Source organism: Oryzias latipes, chromosome 6, assembly GCF_002234675.1.
Source record: "Oryzias latipes chromosome 6, ASM223467v1".
Lineage (NCBI taxonomy): Eukaryota > Metazoa > Chordata > Actinopteri > Beloniformes > Adrianichthyidae > Oryzias > Oryzias latipes.
In genome coordinates, this window is record NC_019864.2 from 25,993,237 (window position 1) to 26,015,568 (window position 22,332).

A 22,332-nucleotide genomic window follows, 5' to 3' on the forward strand; every position below is an offset into this window, starting at 1 on the left:
CATTTGTGGTCTAAAGCTGTTTTTTGCTCAAATCTTCGGGAATTAAGTGTAATTAAGCTCCACCTAGTGGCCAAACAAAAACGCAGGTTTCTTAACGATTAGCACATATTTGTTGGAGCTTCTCCATTTGAGAAACCATGTAACACTGTATGGTCAATCAATTCTGGAAATTATTGGTGATAAACAGTCCTAATTTTTAAAGTTTGTCTCGGTTGACGTTGGGTTCGTGGAAATTGTTGAGTAAAATCATTTCTGGAAAATGATGAGATTTAAAGACTCGAATAACTGAGGACTGGAGCAATCTGACAATATAATTATTGTACACAAAATATAAATACATTTTTGGCCAATAAACGAAGACAGATGTAAATTAGCATTTATCAAAGCTTCCATATGACTGGATGAGAATAAATAGAGCTTAAATCAAAATCTGAAACCGTTTTCTGTCATTATTTGGATCCTCTCAGCTTGAAATAAAAAACAAGAACAAAAATTTAAATTTAGACAGTCATTCTTTGTGGAGTGAAGAGCATTTAAAGCAGGAGAAATGATGATATGTGTCCTTCATAAAGGTAAGAAATGATGAAGAGAAGGACAGAAAACCATTCGGTCTGGTACCAAAGAAAGAAACGAGAGAAAGAGAGGAGGTTAAAAAATAGAAGATGGAAATAGGAGACTGAGCAAAGTGCAGCAAGCTAAGGAAGATGAGAGGAATAAAAGGAAATGCCAAAAACACTGATGAAGAAGAAAGGGAGGGCAAACATGAAGCCCAGTAGAGCAAACAGCAATGCAAAGTCAACCTAGGCTGTGAGGAAAGGGAAGGTGAGACAAATTACAGAATTCATTAACCTGACGTCTTATTTCTAAATTCATTTATAAGGCAGGATCGTCCTTGTGTCTCTCTGAAATTGCTAACAGGTTTAATGTTTACAGAGCATCAAAGTCTTTACATTACACTAAAGGGGGTAAAACACTGGGTTGCCACTGTGACTCCTCGTACTCAGGGAGGCTCAATGGGAAGGCGTCCGGGTGACATTTCTGCCAGATTTCAAAATCACCTCAACTGGCTCCTCATGTGGAGGAGTAGCAAGTCAACTCTGTGAAAGAACTGGTTAATCAATCCATGAGGGAAACCCAGGCCACCCTGCTAAGAAAGCTTTTTGCTGGTGCCTGTATCCATGATTTTAACAGTTCCATCCCAACCCACAACCTTGGGTGATGCACAGCTGCTGCAGAACGTCACCTGATGCATGTAGAGCTTTGTCAAACCTGTACAAAATCTGTATTGTTGCAGATGCAGTGCAATCCTGAAGTAATTCATCAAAAATAAAAACACAACTCTTTTTTGCTTGTATTGCTTGAAATAAACCAATACTCCAATCTATTCCCTTGCTTGTGAAGAGAGGGTCATTAGGGCCCCCGTATTGAATCAAAAATTGAAGAAACAAAAAACCTGCTTAGGGCTAAAACTTTGGACATGATAAGGTACAGTCTTCAATGTTTACCTTTAGTGTACTGATGGACACAGATAGGTATCATTAGCATTGGCATGGAAGTAGAAGGTCATGTTTTTATTGCCCAAAGTCAAAGTGTATAATTCAAGTCTAGAACCCTGTGGAACACCAAATCTGAGTGGCACATCTCATGTTAGGGCTTCTCCACAGAAATAAAAAAGACTTGATGTGTTTTTTCCCCCACATAAAATGAAGTGATGCTCAAACAAAGCTGTAGTTTTTTTTTCCATCAGGATGTTGATGTGAAGCTTCTCTGTCATGTTTCTTCAGGCTGATGCAAAGATGGTGTGTGACGTGGTCAGCCGCATGGAGGACACAGAGCCTTTCTCCGCCGAGCTGCTGTCTGCAATGATGCGTCTGTGGTCCGACTCGGGTCTCCAGGAGTGCTTCAGCCGCGCCCGAGAGTACCAGCTCAATGATTCAGCGCAATAGTACGTTCATGTTTTTGACACATCACAGTGGTTAATTTGAAGGGAATGAGCTTAAACTGTCCTCCCTTTGTCAGACTCCACTCTCTTTAAGCCAAAGTCACAGCTGCCCTCATGGGTGAATACAGACTGTCTGGAAGTAAAAGAAAAAATGGGCAAGAGTCGTAGACCAATCGGTCAACCCAAAAAGCAAGAATATTCGTGCCCATTTTTTTCTACATGCATGCTGCCAGCGACAGTTTGTAGCAAACACCTAAGCAATACAGTACATGACGGGGAAGTATGGGTGACATAAGGGTGAGATGCAAGCAAGTCGTACTGATATTTTATTATTTTCAACGAGACACTAAGCATACACATTACTATCATACGTTCCTTTTTTCATGACCCTCAAGGGAACGGCAATACTCCTGCAGCACACCTGCAACACATCTGCAGCACACCTGCAGCACACCTGCAACACATCTGCAGCACACCTGTAAAACACCTGCAACACACCTGCAGCACACCTGCAGCACATCTGCAACACATTTGCAACACACCTGTAACACACCGTAACACACCTGCACTCCTCTAAAGATGCTTTACTTCTTGCTTTTCAATGATCCTAATTGAACTGCATTTGTTAAGACTGTTTACAAACAGATCATAACCTCTGGATCTTATCAGGACTTCACTGAGCTAAAAATAAATTTACTAGAACAAGTTTGTTATTTAGCAAAAACGCTCCATGTTCCCTGTACCAGCTGCACACAACAGCCTCACACCTCCCTGGTAGATGTTTCATGGGTTGCTACAGGAAGAAGCACTTAACAGGTTGGGATTTTTTTAACTGATCTGATGACTAAAAACCTGCTCTACAGTTGTCTGGACTCACTAGTTTAGATAGAAGATCCGGTAACACTTTATATTAAGATTCCTTAACAAGCTTTGTTAACAAATTGACAAGTATTATAAATGAATTTATAGGGTGTTAATAAGACATTTATTAGTACAATAAGTCTAAAAAGGTTTATTAAATTACTTAGTTAACACATTTACAAGCATTATTATTAGGATGTTTTCAAGATGCTAATGATGCATTTACTGAGATTATAGGTGCCTAACAAATGTGTCAGTGTTAATAAGCTTAATAAGATTTATTAACAACCTTTGTTAACAAATTAAGAAGTATTATTATTGTTTGGGGTTCTAGTAAGATATTTATTAGTATTATAGATGCTTGACACAAGCCTAGGTGTTAATAAGCTTAATAAGTTTTATTAACTAACTTAACAAATTAATAGGCTTTATTAATGTGTCAGATGCTAGTAAGATATTTATTAGCATTATAGATGTCTTGCAAATACCTGAAAGTGTTAATAAGATTCATTAACATCTAATGGACTTCCGGTTCCGGGTTACGGGCAGGGCGCGTGGCGTGCCTCTCTGCGAATACAACTATCTTCGAATTACTTAAAAGGTTGATTTGCAATGAATGTTTCACTCAGGATAGATGCTAATACTTTATCCTTATTAGCTATGATGCTAGAGTCATTCATCACCAGTCTATAAGTATTTTAATATTTTTTATTTGTCTGAATTAAATTATTATATATCTTTTACAGAACGATTTGTGTATGTTGATTCTGTTTCAATGTCATAAAGTTATTTTTACAATCTTTATGCTTTGTGGTTGTTTGTGGTAAAAAACGTCCACACTTTAGATGAGGTGCTGCAAAACAATTAATAAACTACTAACAAAGTTAATTAATACATTTGTAAAGCTTATAAGCAGTTTAGTAATATGGATTTAGAAGACAATGGTCTGATTTTAGATGTTAATAAATCTTATTAACACTTTCAGGTATCTGCAAGACATCTACAATGCTAATAAATATCTTACTAGCATCTGACACATTAATAAAGCCTATTAATTTGTTAAGTTAGTTTATAGTATTAAGCTTATGAACACTTAGGCTTGTGTCAGGCATTTATAATGCTAATAAATATCTTACTAGAACCCCAAACAATAATAATACTTCTTAATGTGTTAACTAAGTAATTTAATAAATCTTATTAAGCTTATTAACACTGACACATTTGTTAGGCACCTATAATATCAGTAAATGCATCATTAGCATCTTAAAAACATCTTAATAATAATGCTTGTAAATGTGTTAACTAAGTAATTTAATAAACCTTATTAGACTTATTGTACTAATAAATTTCTTACTAACACCCTATAAATACATTTATAATGCTTGTTAATGTGTTTACAAAGCTTGTTAAGGAATCTTGATATAAAGTGTTACCGAGGTAGAACTTTATATTAAGATTCCTTAACAAGCTTTGTTAACGCATTAACAAGCAATATTACAGAATATTTAGGGTGTTAGTAAGACATTTATTAGTACAATAAATCTAATAAGGTTTATTAAATTACTTTATTAATACATTTACAAGCGTTATTTTTAGGATGTTTTTAAGATGTTAATGATGCATTTATTGGCATTATAGATTCCTAACAAATGTGTCGGTGTTATAAGCTTAATAAGATGTATTAAAAACCTTTGTTAACAAATTAAGAAGTATTATTGTTTGGGGTTCTAAGAAGACATTAATTAGCATTATGGATGTCTCACACGAGCAAATGCCTGAAATTGTTAATAAGATTCATTAACATCTAAAGTCAGACCATTGTCTACAAAATCCATATTACTAAACTGCTTATAAGCTTAACAAATGTATTAATTAACTTTGTTAACAGTTTATTAAATGTTTTGCAGCACCTCATCTAAAGTGAGGAATGCTTTTTACCACAAACAACACAAAGCATAACGCTTGTAAAAAGAACTTTATAACATTAAAAGAGACTAAACGTACAAAAATATTTCTGTAAAGGGTATTAGCAATACATCTATAATGCTAATAAATATCTTACTAGCATCTTACACATTAATAAAGCCAATTAATTTGTGAAGTTAGTTGATAAAACTTATTAAGCTTATTAACACTTAGGCTTGTGTCAGGCACCTATAATGCTAATAAATGTCTTACTAGAACCCCAAACAATAATAATACTTCTTAATTTGTTAACAAAGGTTGTTAATAAATCTTATTAAGCTTATTAACACTGACACATTTGTTAGGCATCTATAATGCCAATAAATGTATCATTAGCATCTTAAAAACATCCTAATAATAATGCTTGTAAATGTATTAACTAAGTAATTAAATAAACCTTATTAGACTTATTGTACTAATAAATGTCTTACTAACACTCTATAAATTCATTTATAATGCTTGTTAATGTGTTAACAAAGCTTGTTAAGGAATCATAATATAAAGTGTTACCAAATGTTATTAGTCAAAGAAAAAAGTTGTTTTGCCAGATACATTTCTTTAAAAAGCAAATCAAAGCCCCTACAGAAGGACTTTCCCACAGTAAGAAGAAGATGGAACTTTAATTGATTCCATGTCAGGGAAGTTGCTCTCTTACCAATGCTCAAAAACAACAGATTCTTAAGAAAACAACTCATAATAATAGATATTAAATAGCAGTAGAATGCAATAAATAACAACAACACTAAAATACAAGAAATAACTCGATTGAGTGCCCTGTGAAGCGTTGTAGAGTCTGATAGCTGACAGGAGGAAAGATCTCCTTCCTGCAACGAGGTGGTAAAGTCTTTGACTAAAGAAGGTCCTCAGTGCACCCATGGTGTCATGGAGAGGATGATGATGAAGAGGATTGTCCATGATCGATTCTAGTTTCTGTTGCATCCTCCTCTCACAGTCACAGACTTAGGGGATATTCCAGAACGCATCTCTGCACCAGTTTGTCGATTCTCTTCCTGTTCCTGTGCATCTGCTCCCCCAGCAGCTCACTCTGTAGAAGACGCTAGATGCAATACCATCATAAAACACTCTTGAAGAGTCCTGCAAACTCTGAAGGACCTCAGCCTCTTCTGCAATCTCGGTCAGTTTTTGTTGCCAAGCGACAATATCTGATCATGTAAACGATGCACCGCTTCAGACTTAGAAAGTGGTGGAAAAAGTCTAAAAAGGAGAAGCAGGCATGCCACCACACTCATGTGTTAAAAGAAAAAGTCTATGTCCATCAATTAAAGGGTAAACAACAAAACAATAAGATAACAAAAACAAGTAAACTAACACTGAGCTCTGGTAACTGGCAGCCTGCCGTGGCACCAGTTGGCACGTCCAAAGCAAAAAAAGAGCTGATAATGCAAGACAATAAAAAAAAATGTTGTTTCAAAAATACTTTTTTTCAACATCAGCTTTGGCAGCGACCAAGAAATAATAAGATTTTAGTCTCGTTGGTCTGAACCTGCATTCTCTTGATTTATAATCAAGAGAAAGTAAATCTCTCTGTGTCACTTAAAAGGAAAAACCATTTTTTTGTGTTTTATAGATTTATAATAACAACTCTGCTGAATGTTCAGCAAATTCTGGTTAAAAATAAAAACAGTCAGAAATGCTGATAGCGGGTCTTTAAGCTGATGATGATTTAATAAATTAAAGGTATTGGAACTGAAATGGGAAAACAAAGAAATAGAGTTGTTTTTTTTACACCTTTAAGACTTTAAATTTGCCTAACGGATGTCACTGAGTTCAATCTATGTCATTGGTTAGCATGATGATGGTTGTGAAACCGAGAAGAAAAACCAGTGGGACGATCAGGCCTTCATCAGTGACTCATTTCTTATCTGTCAGTCAACTGGAGAAGATGCATTTTCTTCAATGCAGTTTTGGTCAGTGAGGGGCCTATAAGTGCTCCCCCGCCAGTAAAATAACCAAACATGCACAACACGCAGCTCTCTGATAATCCTCTAAATGGTATCAGGATGTGCGATCAATCCCTATTACAGGCCTGATTTACACAGAGATGGACTCTTTTTTTTTTTTTCCCCTGCAGTGTTTGTGCATGTAGAAGCTGTTTAACTATGCATCATAAATCCAGTGAAATTACTCCCAGTGACACACTAGGATTAGCCTTTAAAATCATATCTATAACCGAGCAAACAGACAGACACAGGAAAAGTGCTGCGATCCCCCTGACAGGCAGAAATCATGAAAAATATCCTGAATATTTTAGTTTCTTTTATAACATTTTATTATTTTGTCTGTTCATTACTGATCACAGCTCCCCCCAGTAGTTCATGCCTGTGAATTCACATTGCAAGTCATCACACTTTCAGAGGCGACGGAAACAGATGAAACGGGGACCATGAGGAGATGGTAATGGTGTGGTTTCAGTCGGAAGATGAGAGACCTAAAGGTGGAGAAGAGGCCGAGTGGTTAGGCGGAGGAGAGGGATGGGAGCACTTTGAGACTTGAACATTAACTGGCGGTTAATGAAGTCACGCAGCATCCGCTTTGTGTGGGAGCGGGTGTGTTTGGAGCTCTGTGATAAATGTCACATTAAAGATTGATGCACACTTCCTATTATGTTGTTGCCCGTGGAGCAGAGCGAAGCAGGCGGCCAATGAGGGGATAGGACGGCCGTCACATGATGAGGCCTCGCTGTGCACACACCTCAATGGGAAGGCCTCACAGAGATGAAATGTTGTTTTAGTGCTAAGTAAAGATGCGTTACGCTGCTTCAGAAGGTCGTACTTGCAGCTGCAGGAGCCAGATGTTTGTGGCTGTGCGCGCTTTTGTGGTCACACTTGTGTGGGTTTCCCGTAGAAAGATGAAGGTTGTGCTCTCTGAGGATGCATCCTGCCTCAAGCCACCTCTCTTTCTCTGCAAAGGCCCTGAGCGCACTGACCTATTTACCACAAAGCACATACTGTACTCTTTGTCCATGCATTACTTCCCCTGCCTTTGTGGCAGTTATACATTGGAAACAGTTGCTTTCCACACACACACACACACACACACACACACACACACACGCACACACAGGGATGTTGAATCCTCATATGGGGAGGGTGAATGCATGCAGCGCTGCTTTGCTTCATTACTCTGAAAGGCTGCAGTATTAAACAGTTGAGGCCTGTGATGGCAGGCAGGTCCACAAATACCACACAAATATGGATTACTCTGCTTCTTACGTGTCATGTACTTTTGAGTATTTACTGCTATAACACATTTATTCACTAAGATGTTAATTGTATGAAGCCAAATTTGAACTGTCATGTGCTGAAAATATTCACTGAGATTCACAGTGAGAGTTTACAGTTATGTCCAATTTTCAATAAATACTTTCAGATATATATACATATGAAAGTTTTAAAGGGATACTTGTTCCTATTAGATCCCTTTTGTATGTTAAAAAGGTTAAGTACAATGTGATTGTATAGCAAAAGAAAAGTTATTTCTAATACAGAAACAAAAAGGAAATATAAACTTTGTGTTACTGGAGACCTCTAAGTATCAGTATCGGCAAATATCGGCTATCGGCCACAGTTAAAGGGGAAATATTGGTTATCGGTATCGGACGGACTAGTCACAACTGCCCTTACGGGTGGATACTGGCTGTCTGTGAGCGAAAAATGGGCAAACCTGTATGAGGCACACAGGTGACCCACACAACATATTAAGGTGGTAGACCGCTTGGTGAGACAAAGAACAAAAATGTTCATTCACATTTTTTTCCACGGACAAGCTGCATCGTAAGTGCATTTAGCCTACATTATCCGTACAGACATTTCACGATACGCTTACCACACAGACACAACAATGGTACGTTCCATTTTGGGGTCGTCGAACTGCAAGACACACCCACGCTCCCCTGAAGATGTGGCTGCTCCTCTACGACCCTCTACAGATTCGGACAACCCAAAAACCCGTGAGACCCGTACGGGTCAATCCTCCGGATGGGTGCATGTGTCTTTAATGACGGAGGGTTGCATCAACAGAAACTCCAAGGCACACATTAGTGAGTTTAAAAAAAAAAAAAAAACTATTAAATTCTGCATGAATCATCTGTCACCATCGGTCCCTTCTCTGGTAAAATAATGAAATCTATTGAAAAAGTTTAACTACTTAAAACACAAATACATAGATGCATACATAAGTCGATATTATCAGTGGTTGCTATTGTGCTGAAACAGCAACATTTTTGCTCCGCCTGGAACTAAAACATTGAAATGTTCCTTTAATTTAATTATGACCTTTGGCGGGGCTCAGTCTTGTTCCAGTGCAGCGCTGATGTCAGTGTGGTCTGCAGAGGAGGGGGGCCGTACGGCTCTGCCTGCAGCTTTAATTACAAAGACTTCTTCTTTTTATCGATCTAAACGTCTCTCATGTCGGGCTCGCCGTCATGATGTTGCGTTTAGTCGCTGCTGCTTTCGCAAAAGTCACAGCGTCTGTTGTAAATCGGTGTCAGGAAACCACAGTGGGGGAAACATCTAGCCATCCAAAAGATGGTTACTAAGCAACAGACATGAGCTCCAACGCCTCCGGTCGACCCCGTTTGAGCAGAAACTGTACAATAAGAAAGAAATCGATATGGGTAGCACAGATATGATTTAAAAGAGTTCTTTCGACAAAAATGGAATCAATACTTATTTAATTACTCTGACAAACTGTAGAGTGTCTTCACCCATAATGAGTTTAGCAGGAAATCTGAGTCTTTTTAATTGAAACAAATAACCTCATTCTAGAGAGCAGTGTTGGGAAGCATGGTAGGACTCTGGGAAATACTTGTGGTCATTAACTCACAGGAGTTTCCTTTTTTTTTATCCACCTTTAACCAGTTTGAAAGATCAAATGTGAACAAAGCAGTATATTTGTTGACCATTGTCCTTATCTAGATGTTTAACCTGTTTTATTTTACTAAAAGCTGAAAACTACAAAAAGGCCCATTTCATTCTCTGTGCATCATCAACCATGTGTAAAAACTACATTTCCATAGATGCTAAGCTCTGCTCCAGTCATTTCTGTAGCTACAATGAAACAACACATTATACAGTGTAAGAACATTTGGAGGTTCTGATTCTGCAACACAAAAGATCATAAGTAGAAGCCTTTTCTGCATAAAAACCCAAAGCTTCATCTCAGACTCGACAGGCGTCCGTTAGTCAAGTGTTTAATTCCATTACCCTTTTTCACAAATGTTTCAGAAGCAGATTGTAAACTTTAGTTAACTCCCTTTAAATGCTAATCAACACACAATTGCTTTTTTTAAAACCTTGTTAAATTCTTTTCTTTGCTGATTTAATATTAGTCAGTTAATCCCAGGCCAAACTGCTGCGTTGGTGCTGGAAGCCAAAAGCATGGTGCCACATCAGGCTTTGGCTTTGACAGGGAACTGGATCCACTTTGGTGGACGGCGACTCATGTTAGCCCCGTCTACAGAGTTTCTACTTGGTGGAAATGTTTGCTGTTGGAGTTGGATAATTGGTTACTCTAAATTGTCCCTAGGTGTGAATGTGAGTGCATGGGTGTGTGATTTGTAGCCCTGCGACAGACTGGCGACCTGTCCAGGATGTCCCGTGCTTTCTCACCCACGAGTGGCCGGGATAGGCTCCAGCAGCCAAGTGAAAGGGACAAAAACGGGTTTGAAGATGAATGAAAGTTTGATGTCAGAGTTGGTTTAAAAACATCAAGGTGTTGACCTCCTTGTTTTCAGGAGCATTGGCCTTAAACATTTTCTACCGTAAAAGTCTTGTCAATTCCTGACTTGATTTCTACATAAATGCTCAACATGTTCCTCAGAACCATCTGGGAGGATTTCTGCAGAACCGGTGAAAGCTTCCATCCTTTACTAGAACAGAAGGCTGACGTTTTTTAGACTTCCAGAACCCAATAAGTCATGACAGTTAATCCAGAATTCTCTGTTACTGGTGGGTTTTTTCTAATCCTAAACAGAACAGGGTATCTAGATGAAACCTGCTGCAGTGATAAAGGGCCCTATGTTCATGCAAACAAACCCCTCTTGTTATTGAATTTCCAAGCTCTCGTGTCTGCTCATTCTCTGTGGAAGCATGATGGACGCTTTTGTTTGTGGTTTATGGCTATTTATATATTTCTTGGCTCCATTAAGCACACCAGGGTTGATTTCATTTCACCTTAGAGGGAAAACAGTATTTTTTATCTCGCCCTCTTGGTTTCTCCTTCCAAGCGCTCTTAGTCCTTTTCCTCTGCGTGTGATCAATAAGTCTTATAGCTGTAGTGGTGTATGTGTGTGTCTTTGTGTTTGTTCTTGTTTCTTTGAGCCAAAAGACTTTCCCTCCACAGCTTTTACCTTTTGTTCTTTGAAGTCAGTCAACGTCAGTAAGAGAAACACTTCCAGGTCTATAAATAAAGTCATTTATTGATTACAGACAAAGTTCTGAAACACTGAATGAATATTAAACCCCATGATTTAGCAGATGGACGGCCTTCTTTTTCTTTTGGAGATTTTACAGACACATCTATAGGTGCTGCCACCTGCTGGACTGGAATTCAAGCAGAGCAGTGATGGTCCAGCAAAAATTGATTTTAATACATCTGTTCTTTAATTATAACTTAAGTTCCTACTCCAATTGTCTTTTGATCTATTTTCAAAGTGTTCCCAGTGGTCTGCCGCTGTCCTTTCCAACACAGTTTAGGAGGTTCTGACAGTTTTTAGTCTTGATTCATGAAATAACTGTTGTGTGGGTTTTTCTGTGTCCATCCGGTGAGGGGTTCCTCCATAGACCTGCAGATGGGCTTTTCTGCCTCAGTTTTGAAGCTCAGAAGAAACTGAAATGAAGCTGAAGAGCAGCAGGAAAGTGGGTGGCACCAGACTCCCCTCCCTTTAAACCTTCCACTTATTGGTCAGCAAGTGACCAGAATTTAAAATGACGCCACGGTTAGTTGGAGCACTCAGTAACCAGGATTATTGAATTTGTACGTCCGCATCAAAGAATAAAGGTTCACTTCCTGTGATGATCCATTACCGCCCCTCTTCCTTTCGCTCTCTGAGCTTCCAGTCGGGGGCTAAACTGGTTCAGCAGAAGCCCTGATGGACTTCATCCCTTCAAGCCGTGACAGTTATCGTTTTGATCAAAAATCCCTTTCAGCTGACGTGAAGAATCTGAAAGGACAGATCCAGCCTTCATGGGGCGGTGATCTGCTGGGTGGGGGGTCCTATTGTCCCTTTGATGTGATGTTAAGCGTCTGAAGCAGCTGAGCCGGTCCACACGCCATTAGGTTTATTGGTCAGAGAACCACAAGCGCGTGCACATTGCTGGGGTCTTACGTTTGTTTTTCTGCCTCATTTCCAGCAGGTGATAAGCTTCACTTCAGAGGAGCTAATGTTGTCTGCAGAAAACTGCAGATCACTGCTGCAGAGTCTTGCACCTCCTTGTTCCTTATAAAACCAAGATAACAAATTGTTCAATAAAGAAACCAACTTCTCTAAGTGGGTTAAGCCAACAGCATTGAGCTGAAACTGGTGCAGCAGAGGAGGAGAATAAAAGAAAACAGACATCTGATCTGTGCACGATCTCCTAAATAATGAGGAAAATATATTTCTGATGTATAGAAAAGAAACACGACAATGATGGTTAAGCGCAAAATTAAGCTGAAAGTTTTGTCATTTATCAACACCCGAAAAGGAAACGATCACCAGAAGTAAACTGATTGGACGTGAAAAATGAGAATTACAAAAAATTCAAAGAAACGTGTGAATAAATCGATAGCTATTAAACATAAAAAAACATGCTTTGAATGTGCAGAAAGGACTGTGGTTGAAGGTTGTTCCTGTCAGGTTTGAATCAGATCACTCTTGGTTATTTCCCTCTGTGTCTTCAGCTACTTGGACAGCCTAGATCGGATTGGTGCGACGGACTACCAGCCGACAGAGCAGGACATCCTGAGGACCCGGGTGAAGACCACGGGCATCGTGGAGACGCACTTCACCTTCAAAAACCTTCACTTCAGGTCTGTCCCTGGCAGCTCCGCTCCGTGTCATCCAGCCGGAGCTCCCGCCTGTAATTAATTTGACAGTTTAAACGTGCATCTATATTTATGGCCCTCTGCTTTTTTTCTTTTTAATGAGGCCAGATTCAATTAGAGCAGGGAACTCTGGGAGAAGGAGGGGGGTGATGCGAGGAAAAAATCAAGTGACTGTTCCGACTTCTATTTCAGTCTTTGTTTTTGCTCCTTGTGCACAGATTTACTCACCGATTTACTCGTAGACTGACAATCACAGTAAAGGACTTAATATGCGTTTGCAGACATTATTTTTAGGGATGGAGGCTGCATCGCTTTTGCCTCCTACATCCTAAACTCCACAGTCGACCAGAGGCTGCAGACGTGCTGCTATCTCTGCAGATCCAGACATTCTACTCTTACACTCGTGAGAGAACAGCTGTGCTGGATGTGTCTGACAGGAGATGAAGACAGGTTGTCTCGAAACAAGAGCAAACAAAACTTCAAGTCAACAGGTAGAACAGAAACGGCGTCCCCGAGTGCAGACAGAAGCACAAACCGATTTAGAAAGCTGTTGGGGATTCAGACAGATGTGAAGGAAATCAGATGAACGCGATGGATTCCTGAGGAGAAGCTGTCGTGGACCGATGGAGGTGCTCTTCACTGACAAACCTGCGCTAAGCATGATGAGTGACGTGGGGTTTGCAGATGAAATCACGTGTCATGACGATAAAGGTGGTTTCAGATATGATCCGTCAGAAACGTAAACCTGCCCCGATCAGTTCTTTGTTCGTCTACACTACGACAGGCGGCAGCCTAAAGATAAGATGAAGAAAATCACTAGAAAGTAGTAAAATAGTCAGACATTTTTACTTAACAAGATATCATATAATAAGAAAACAAAGGAGCTCCACACAAGCTTTCAAAAAGGGAAAAAATTACCTTAAAAAGCTGTTAGATAGAATGATTATGCAATTTGACTTCAAATTAAATGTAATACAGCCCAGTAATAAATATTTTTGCTAGTTCTAAGCAAATAGTTTGTGTTTTCTGTGCTTTTGTGTACCTAATTGGATTATAGTAACAAAACCTAGTGTAATAAATGGAAACGAGTCATTTTAGGACAAAATGTGAACACAATGAGAATACTATCTTAGTACAAATTGGCCCATCTTAATAAATCCTCATAAGATTTAAAATGAACATTTATTCTTAGAGCATAAATCAAAACTTTTGTTTCCAAAACAATGACAATGAATTCCTGTCTGCATTTATTGAACTGGAAAAGGACATCCTTAAAATCAATCAAAAATATGAGATTTTTCTAAGTCTTTAATCAAGTTTTTCTGTTGTCAAGAGTTTGGAGCAAAAGTATAATGTTTTTATTTCTAGATCCCAGCTTTTTATAAGAAAACCATCTTTTGGGATAAGTTTAGAAAGGTGTAAAACAAAGACACATTTATACCGGTCAATAGTTTGCAGTGCAGAGATTCCCAGCGTTTGTTGTTTGGTCTTTGTGCTCTCACCGCTCTGGAGGTACTATCAGACTCTGAAGTTCCGGTCCGTCTGTGTCCGTCAGGCTGTTTGATGTCGGAGGTCAGAGGTCGGAGAGGAAGAAGTGGATCCACTGTTTCGAGGACGTGACGGCCATCATCTTCTGTGTGGCGCTGAGCGGGTATGACCAGGTGCTGCACGAGGACGAGACCACGGTAAGGACCGCCCCCTCCGCCCTTCTTCTCCAGCTGTTTGACATCTGCAAGCTCATGTCAGGGGGCGGAATGAGAGGCATGAACTATATTTAAAAGCAGGCCGTGTTCATGTTTGTACATGTTTGTATGAGTCAGACTGGCGGAAGGGGGGGATTAATGTCCCACACAAGGACATGGAAGTGCCTCTTCTAAACCAATTTTTAGAAAATCTTTTTAGATTTTACGGTAGTTATTTTCTGTCAGGATGTTTTCCACTGCATTTTAAAAATCTGCTCTGTGTTCTTCATCGTCAAAACCGAATATCCTCTTCAGTAATATTCCTCTTCATGGTTTCTACTTAACATTTTGGGTTGAATTTAACAAATTTAAAGGTAAATGCAGACTTTATTTAAAGACACACATCTGCTGTGGGTTCTTGATGGATGTTGAAGTCATTTCAGGGGCAGAAATAGTTGCTGATTGATTCTGAGTTTGGTTTGTAATGTTCATCATTGATTCACTTTAACTGTGAGAGACAGAATATGAAAAAGAATCCAGGATTTATTTTTTCTTTGTAATAGTGAAGAAAATAAGGTTGTGTGTTTTGTAAAGAAACTCATTTTTTTCATGATAACAGCAGAGCAGAGCTACATGTCTAAAACATTGCCAGTGTGTGAAGTGTTTGTGCTTTATGCTAATCATTTTTCTGCGCTGCACACAGTCTGGACAGCTGACATGATTTCTAATCCAGAGGATAGATGACGTGTTTTTTCAGGTTTTGAATCACATTTTGGGTGATTTATCATACAGCCAAATAGATCAACATCAATTGTTGATCTATTCGGGAAATCCATTTGTAAAAGTGTGAATTTAGTGAAGTCCGTGTAAAAAGAACACTGTGTTTCCTCAACCACAAGCTTGCACCCTAAAACAAATAAGCTGATTTGAATGCACAGTGCTTACTGCCATCTCTGAGCGCGTCCTCTGAGGGCTGCAGGCTGGGAAACGCTGCTCCACTTATGCAGATGTAGGGAACCGTCCCTTTGAGCCGGAGCCTCAGATGAGGGGAGAAAACATCCATAAAACACTGTGACACGCCGCGCGTGTTTGCACGCACGCCGGAGCCGCTCATTCTTCCTGTAGGTCTGTGATGTTGGATAGGAAGGGTCACGCTGACATTCAGAGTACAGCTGTGCAAAAAAAACAACAACAGAAATTGCACCCACCTGCATCAGTCATGCCGGGAAGAGTCGCTCATTTCTGTGCAACCTAAAGGAGAAAATTACTGCTCATTCTGAAAGTTTTTACTATAATGTTGAATGTAGTTCCTGAAAACGACACATGTAAAGCAAAATTATAAGATATTCTTTAAAAATTAATAATTATAGATGGTTTATGGAACTAGAAAACTCTGTATAAATTGTTTTTTTATTCATTCAATCCAAAAGATGGTACTGTCAACGTATAGGTTTTAGTTAGTTTTGTTTCTATTCATTTCTAGCTTCTGTCACATTAATCCTTTCTTTTTTCACAAGTTCTTGGTAAATTTTATAATTTATTCATATTTCCTTGGTTTTGTGTTGTTTAGATATTTTTAAACAAATAAACAATATTTTTTTTCCATTTCAGTTTTTCCCTTTTCCTTAGCAACCAATACTTTCTGAAGCCCCACCAACTTAAGCACTTTTTCATGTCGACTGTAAAAAATGACTTCTGTATTCCATTGTCTTGTGGTAGGTACGCACCGGGCTTGTGTGGCGCGTTCAAGAACACGTTTGGATTTGGAAATAGTTTATTCCAAGCAATCAAAGCAGAGAGAATACAGAAAACAAGACAACAGAATTTTATTTATGCAAGGATATATCATGCAACAGGATAAAATTGATTGGTAAATATGCATACATTCACATACACTAGTCATGATTTCTCTTAAGCGGCTGGGTAGCTCGGTTGGTAAGGTGAGAGGCTACCACGCAGTGTTCAATTCCCGGAGGGGTTAATGGGACAATTACCATATCAATGGCGAGCAATTAACATCACCCAGTGAGGGTCCTTGGGCAAGACCGTTAATGCTACGGCCTCCCGTGCGCGGCTCATCTGCGGCTGACCGCTCCCCCCAGGGGATAGGTGAAATGCGGAGAAGAATTTCCGGGATAAATACGATAAAGTATCAATTGTTATTATTATTTATAAACATATTAGCTTTTTTGCATTCCGTTCATGATATTAGGTTTGTCAAAAAGCGTTCAACTCTCATCATGTAGTGTTGATAGGCTTGTTAATGTTAAAGCAGAACAAATCTCACAAATCCAGCTCCAGGCAAACTGCGATTATTAATTTCTCCTTTATGATCGGTTGTCAAACGGTTGGCGCTTCCATGTATTGAAGGGACGTTACTCCAATTGGTCAAAGTTCTTCTGGTTTAACTTTTGAGGCACGTTCAATGGCTGCGTGTTGTGTACATCGTGGCCCAAAACGGTCTGGAAATCTGCCGTAGCGTTGCGTGAACGTGATAGTTTTGAACGCAGAAGCCCCAAACGCACATAGACTTTTCACTAACAGGCGGGTTTCCGAGCCCGGTGTGAACGTAAATAAATGACATCAATTAATGTATACGACTTTAACCAGCTTCAATGTGTTTGATAGAACTGCAGGTTTGTAGTTATTTTCATGTTTGTTTTTGTTTTTTTTCGTGTCTAAGTTTCCTGATGTTTTTATACATGTTTTCTTAATTTTTTTTCTTCATTTGATGATGTTAATACAAAAGCAAATGCGTCCATCACTGAAAACGCAACTTTTGCTTGTTATCTCCTTTCTTTCTGTCTCCTCTCTGTCTGCATTGAAACATAATAAGAAGTTCACAAAAAACACCCTTCTGTGCTATGAACACTGCCTTGGCACACGAGGTCTGTGCATGTGTGCGTTGGTGTTGGTGTGTGTGTGTGGGTGGGAACATGCATGGGTCAGGCAGCGGACATGGATGGATGGGTGGGTGGGTCCGCTTATGTTTTCTGTTCCTGCTCTGAGCTCCACCCTGCAGCATCTCTGGCTCCTTCCACTCCTCGCTATCGACTCTTCTCTCTAACCAATCAGCAGTAAGATCTTCTGCAGATGCTCCTCCCACAGACAGGTATGAAACCTCTGAATAGGTTTATTTTTTTCTCTTTTTAAACAAGACTTAAAAAGCAGTGTCTCTCTGTGACCGACCGTCAGCTGCTTATTTGTCTCCACGCCCTTGTCTTCGACTTTTTTGAGCTCCTCTTTTTCTGCTTTTCCAATCCCCCCAACCTTAGATAGACAGGGACAGATCAGAGATGCTTTTTTTTAACTCCGAGTTTCAGGAAATCTCTGTGTTTTTTTTAATATTGAATATTCGTTTTACTTCGTTACATCAAATTAATTGATCAGATTGTCAGCTAAAAATGAATCGAAGCTTTTTTACTGACGGACAAGATTAACGTTGAAATCACAGAATAGGAAAAATGTCTGTTTGAGAAAACTATAATGAAATAAATCTGATTTTTGATAGCTTTATACCAGCGCTTCAGTTTGCACATATGGAGGTTAAAGCTTAGCCAGATTTGTTTCTTTAAAGTAATTTTTTGTCACTTGGGTGCTTTTTTTAGCTCGCAAATAAGGTTTAAGCAGAATAATGTGAATTTATTCATGTTTTTAACTTCTATCTCCGATGGTTTTTTAAAGTGTAGAAAAAAAGCAAGTTTTTCTGTAAAATTCTGGGACGGTCCTTCTGACGGCAGCAATCCCTGTAAATGTGATGCCATCTATTGGTTAATTAGGCATCAACTAAAATCATTGGTACATCAGCCATTAGTAGGCTAGCGTAAAGCTAGCCAATGTGTAGTCTAGCCAGGAGTTGTGTTTGTGTGACCATGGCTGTGTTCGAATTCCTTCCTTATTGCCTAACTTCTAAAAAACTATACAGTGTAAGACTATTAAGTGCCCTCGATTTCAAAAGCAACTCACACAAAACTCACTCTTTTTTTTCCAAAAGTTAAAACTTAATAAATATCTGCATTTTATAAAGACTATTTATGAATCCACCGTGATCTGAAGATAAAACCTTGGATAATTTCTAAAAAATAAATTAAAATTCTTTTTTTTCTTCACATAAAATATTGTTCAAACGCTATCCCTTGTGGTCTATTTTCCCCAATCCAGTGAGCATCTATGCATGATGGTTTTTCGCAGAGACTTATGGGAAATTTCCCGATTTTATATGCATAGACTCGGACTGCACTACAACATGCCAAACGCACTGTATAGTTCAATATGGAGTGGTTAGGGAAAGAACTCGGACATAAGCTATGAGTTTCAGTTTATCAAATTCATTTGTCAGCAGAGGTGAAACTAAAAATGAAAGTCTAGAATTAGTGCTAACACATTGGTAGCAGTGGTCACATGTTTTTTCCCTGTTAGCTTTAAGATCATCCAATGATTCCATAAACCTGTTTTGCTATGTTGAAAACACTGCAGCGCCACCTAGAGGGAGAGATAACTTGAGATAGCTTCAATTAATGACTATAAAAGAAACCCAGCTAGGGCAGACAGTAAGAACTTACTAACAAGCTTAACTTGCATGGTTTTGTTAACATCCTTGTTAGAAAGCTTCCCACTAACTTACGTTGACGCACACAAACACACAGCAGGAAACCCTGCAGCTACCTCAAGAGGAACTGCTAGGTACTCGGTTCTGCTTTCTGATTTCATGTTGTTTTGTCTTTTTTGTTCCTGTCTGAGCTCAGATTGTGTGACTGTGGTAGAAGTGCTTTTTTAATATTACTGCTTTTTAACGAGTAAGCACAATTTGTCAGCAAAGCGCTTGTGTTTTTGTGCGCGTCCGTATATTAGCGTGCATGTAACTGTTGTTGCTCTCTCCTTGCAGAACCGCATGCACGAATCTATGAAGCTCTTTGACTCCATTTGTAATAACAAGTGGTTCAAGGACACCTCCATCATCCTCTTCCTCAACAAGAAGGACCTGTTTGAAAACAAGATCACCAAGTCGCCACTGTCCATCTGCTTCCCCGAATACTCTGGTACACCCTTCAGAGAGAGAGAGAGCTCACGCTGCATGATCTTTACATGAACACACATCTGCAAAAAACCTTTCAGGAAAACATTTATGTATTAAAGAGTTAGATCTGTTAAATACTCTGGAGGAAAAAAAACCTTTGGAGCTGATGTCATTCATGTGTTGCATCAGTTTATCTGGAGGACCTGGTGAGGCAAGTACACTTTAAATGTGCTGCCTGCAAATCACAATTTATCAAAGCTCCTGTTTTCTGCATTTCGAGTCAACATTTCTGAGCAGTATTTGCAGAAAATGCTTTTATTTAATCTGTTTCTTCACTTTACTCTCAGCTCATTAGTTGAAGGAACAAGTATGGAAAAACATCTGGTCTTAACAAAAAGGAAAACACAAATTCAGATACGCAACAACAAATGACAAATTACCATGTTTGATGTGTAAATAAGGTTGGACCCCCTTCTCTTCGGCTTCTGCTCCAAGGAGTTCAGGTTCTGCGGCTGCTTAACAAGCCCATATCATCATCCCTCCACCAACGTGCCTGACAGTTGGGGGCTCTGAGGCAGAAAGCGTCCACACTTTGGGTTGGTTGTTCTCCAGAAGGTTGTTCCAGAAGGCGTTTATTGAGAAGGATTTCAGTTGTCCTCATCCGTTTGGGATTGGTGACTGTGTCACATGACCTTGTTGAATCAGATGTATGTGGTGTGCATAGCTATGTCCTGCCTCCACAGAGTATAACGCCTTACAACCAAGCTCACCACTTTACTTGACCCTTGTTTATCTCTGGAGTTATGTTCTAAAAATAACCCCATGGTAGAGGAACATTTCCAAACTTTCCTCACTTGGTTGAACTCAAACTTTAAACCGTCATAAAAAAATATGCCTGTTTTTTTAGAAAAATGGCGCAGAGGAGACAGATTGACAAGGTCTACAGCCAACCAGGACACAGAACACAATGTGCTATAAAAAAATTTAAAAAAGCATGCGTAGACAGAAAAGAAGACCGCAAAAGAAGAGCAGCGTTATAGTGATAAACCCCAAGGTACAACGAAAAGCTCTTGTTTTTTTATATCAAAGAAATTACCATACTAACTGAGGCCTGTGAAGGCTAAGATGAAACTCTCAGGGCCCTTTCTGAGTTTTTCCAAAGGTTTGCAATGACTCTGATGCCGACTCAATGGGCAAACTCTGAGTCACCTGAAGAAAAGGGTCTTGGTTCACTTGCAAAGGAATCCTGGTGTGGTTCATTACAGCTCTCACTTTGGTGCGTAAAACTGAAACGATTACATTTAGTGATGAGAATGATGCAGCTGTTCTGGGCTTTGAGATAAAAGGTTTTTAGGAAAAACTCCTCCTAATAATGTCGGAAAAGTCTCGTTAGTTAAAGTTTAAGTCTCACTAGTTGTTAAATATTTGGGTGTGTGGCTCAGGCGGTTGAGCAGGTCGTCCAATGATGGAAGGGTTGGTGGTTTGATCCCCTGCTCCCCCCCCGCCAACTGTTCTTGAGTCCTTGGGAAGACACTTCACTCTCCTTGCCTCCAGTGCAGCTCCACTGGTGTGTGAATCTGCATGAACGATCCCGGTGATGGTCAGAGGGGCCGTAGGTGCGAACTGGCAGCCACGCCTCTGTCAGTCTGCCCCAGGGCAGCTGTGGCTACAACAGTAGCTTACCATCACCCAGCGTGAATGAATGATAGACACACTGTAAGCACTTTGAGCATATGGAAAAGTGCAGATAAATCCAATCCATCATAAAATTGTTTTCTCTCTTGTGAAATATTTCCTCTGCGTTTTACCCAGTGGTGAGCTGCAGATAACCAGAAGCCATTTAGTGGTTTAACCACCCCGTCCAACCCCATGGTGACCCATTTTTGGGACTATTACCAACTGTGTACTGAACCCACAACTTCCCAGAATCAGGGCAGACACTCCCCCACCAGACCACTGAAAATGCTAAACATGATGTGGTCAAGAGGCAAAGGTGCTCAACACTATCAGCCAATCAGAGGAGCAGGTTGATTTCTGCTTTTGGTTTTCTGATTCGTAAGGACTTCAGGTAAAACCACACCCGGGTGAGCTGCTGACACTGGGATCCATGAAGCAAAATGAACCAAATAGAGCTATGAATGCTTCCAGCATTCTCCACTCATCTGAATCAAGTCCACCAGATTATCCCAGACTGAAAGGACCCGAGGTTCATTGCATCTACTCAGTGTTGTTCGCTGTGCCTTTTTCTTGTTGCTGATCTGAAAATGTGTTTACTTTCCATTTGTACTAAAAGACAAAAACGCAGAGGAAACTTTAGAATGAAAAAGATAATACCAATGTTGCTGTATAAATTTAACTTGAAATACAAGTTTTATCACACCAGTGTAAATTACAGTTGTTCTCTAATGACATGAAGTGTAAGAAAGCAGAGCGATGAGCTCTGCTTTCTTACACTTCATGTCATTAGAAAGCAGAGCGATGAGCTCAGGCTGAGAAACAAAAGACCAGAGTGAAAGAAGCGCAGAGAGCAAAGGGAGCTGTGAGCATTCCCGCGGTCCAATCAGGAGCACGAGACAAAACAGTAGGACTCTGGCAGAGAACAACAAAAAGTGAGAACGCTGGGAGTGTGAGAAAAAGATGAAAAAAACAGAACCAGACTGTGGGAAAGCAAGATGGAGAAACGGCTAAACGGAGAGTGTGAGAAAGAGAGGATTAGAATTCCAGAGCTGTTCTCGTTTCCGCTCTCCATCGCTCTCCATCGCTCTCTACTGCAGAGCGATCTGAAGAAGCTGATGCACTAACAACTATGGAGCACCGGA

At 39.6% G+C, this 22,332-nt stretch overlaps 1 protein-coding gene across 2 annotated transcripts in view; it reads left to right on the forward strand.

Annotated features, from left to right (window-relative positions):
- The window catches only part of LOC101167706 (guanine nucleotide-binding protein G(o) subunit alpha), a 102,974-nt gene that overhangs the window by 69,685 nt on the left and 10,957 nt on the right, over window positions 1–22,332 (forward strand). Inside the window, exons 4-7 of one of the 2 annotated variants that reach the window (XM_023955985.1) lie at window positions 1,785–1,945; window positions 12,671–12,799; window positions 14,370–14,499; window positions 19,382–19,535. In XM_023955985.1, the coding sequence (XP_023811753.1) occupies window positions 1,785–1,945; window positions 12,671–12,799; window positions 14,370–14,499; window positions 19,382–19,535 (574 nt within the window). The remainder of the gene's footprint in view (window positions 1–1,784; window positions 1,946–12,670; window positions 12,800–14,369; window positions 14,500–19,381; window positions 19,536–22,332) is intronic. The other variant, XM_023955984.1, reaches the window with a different exon arrangement.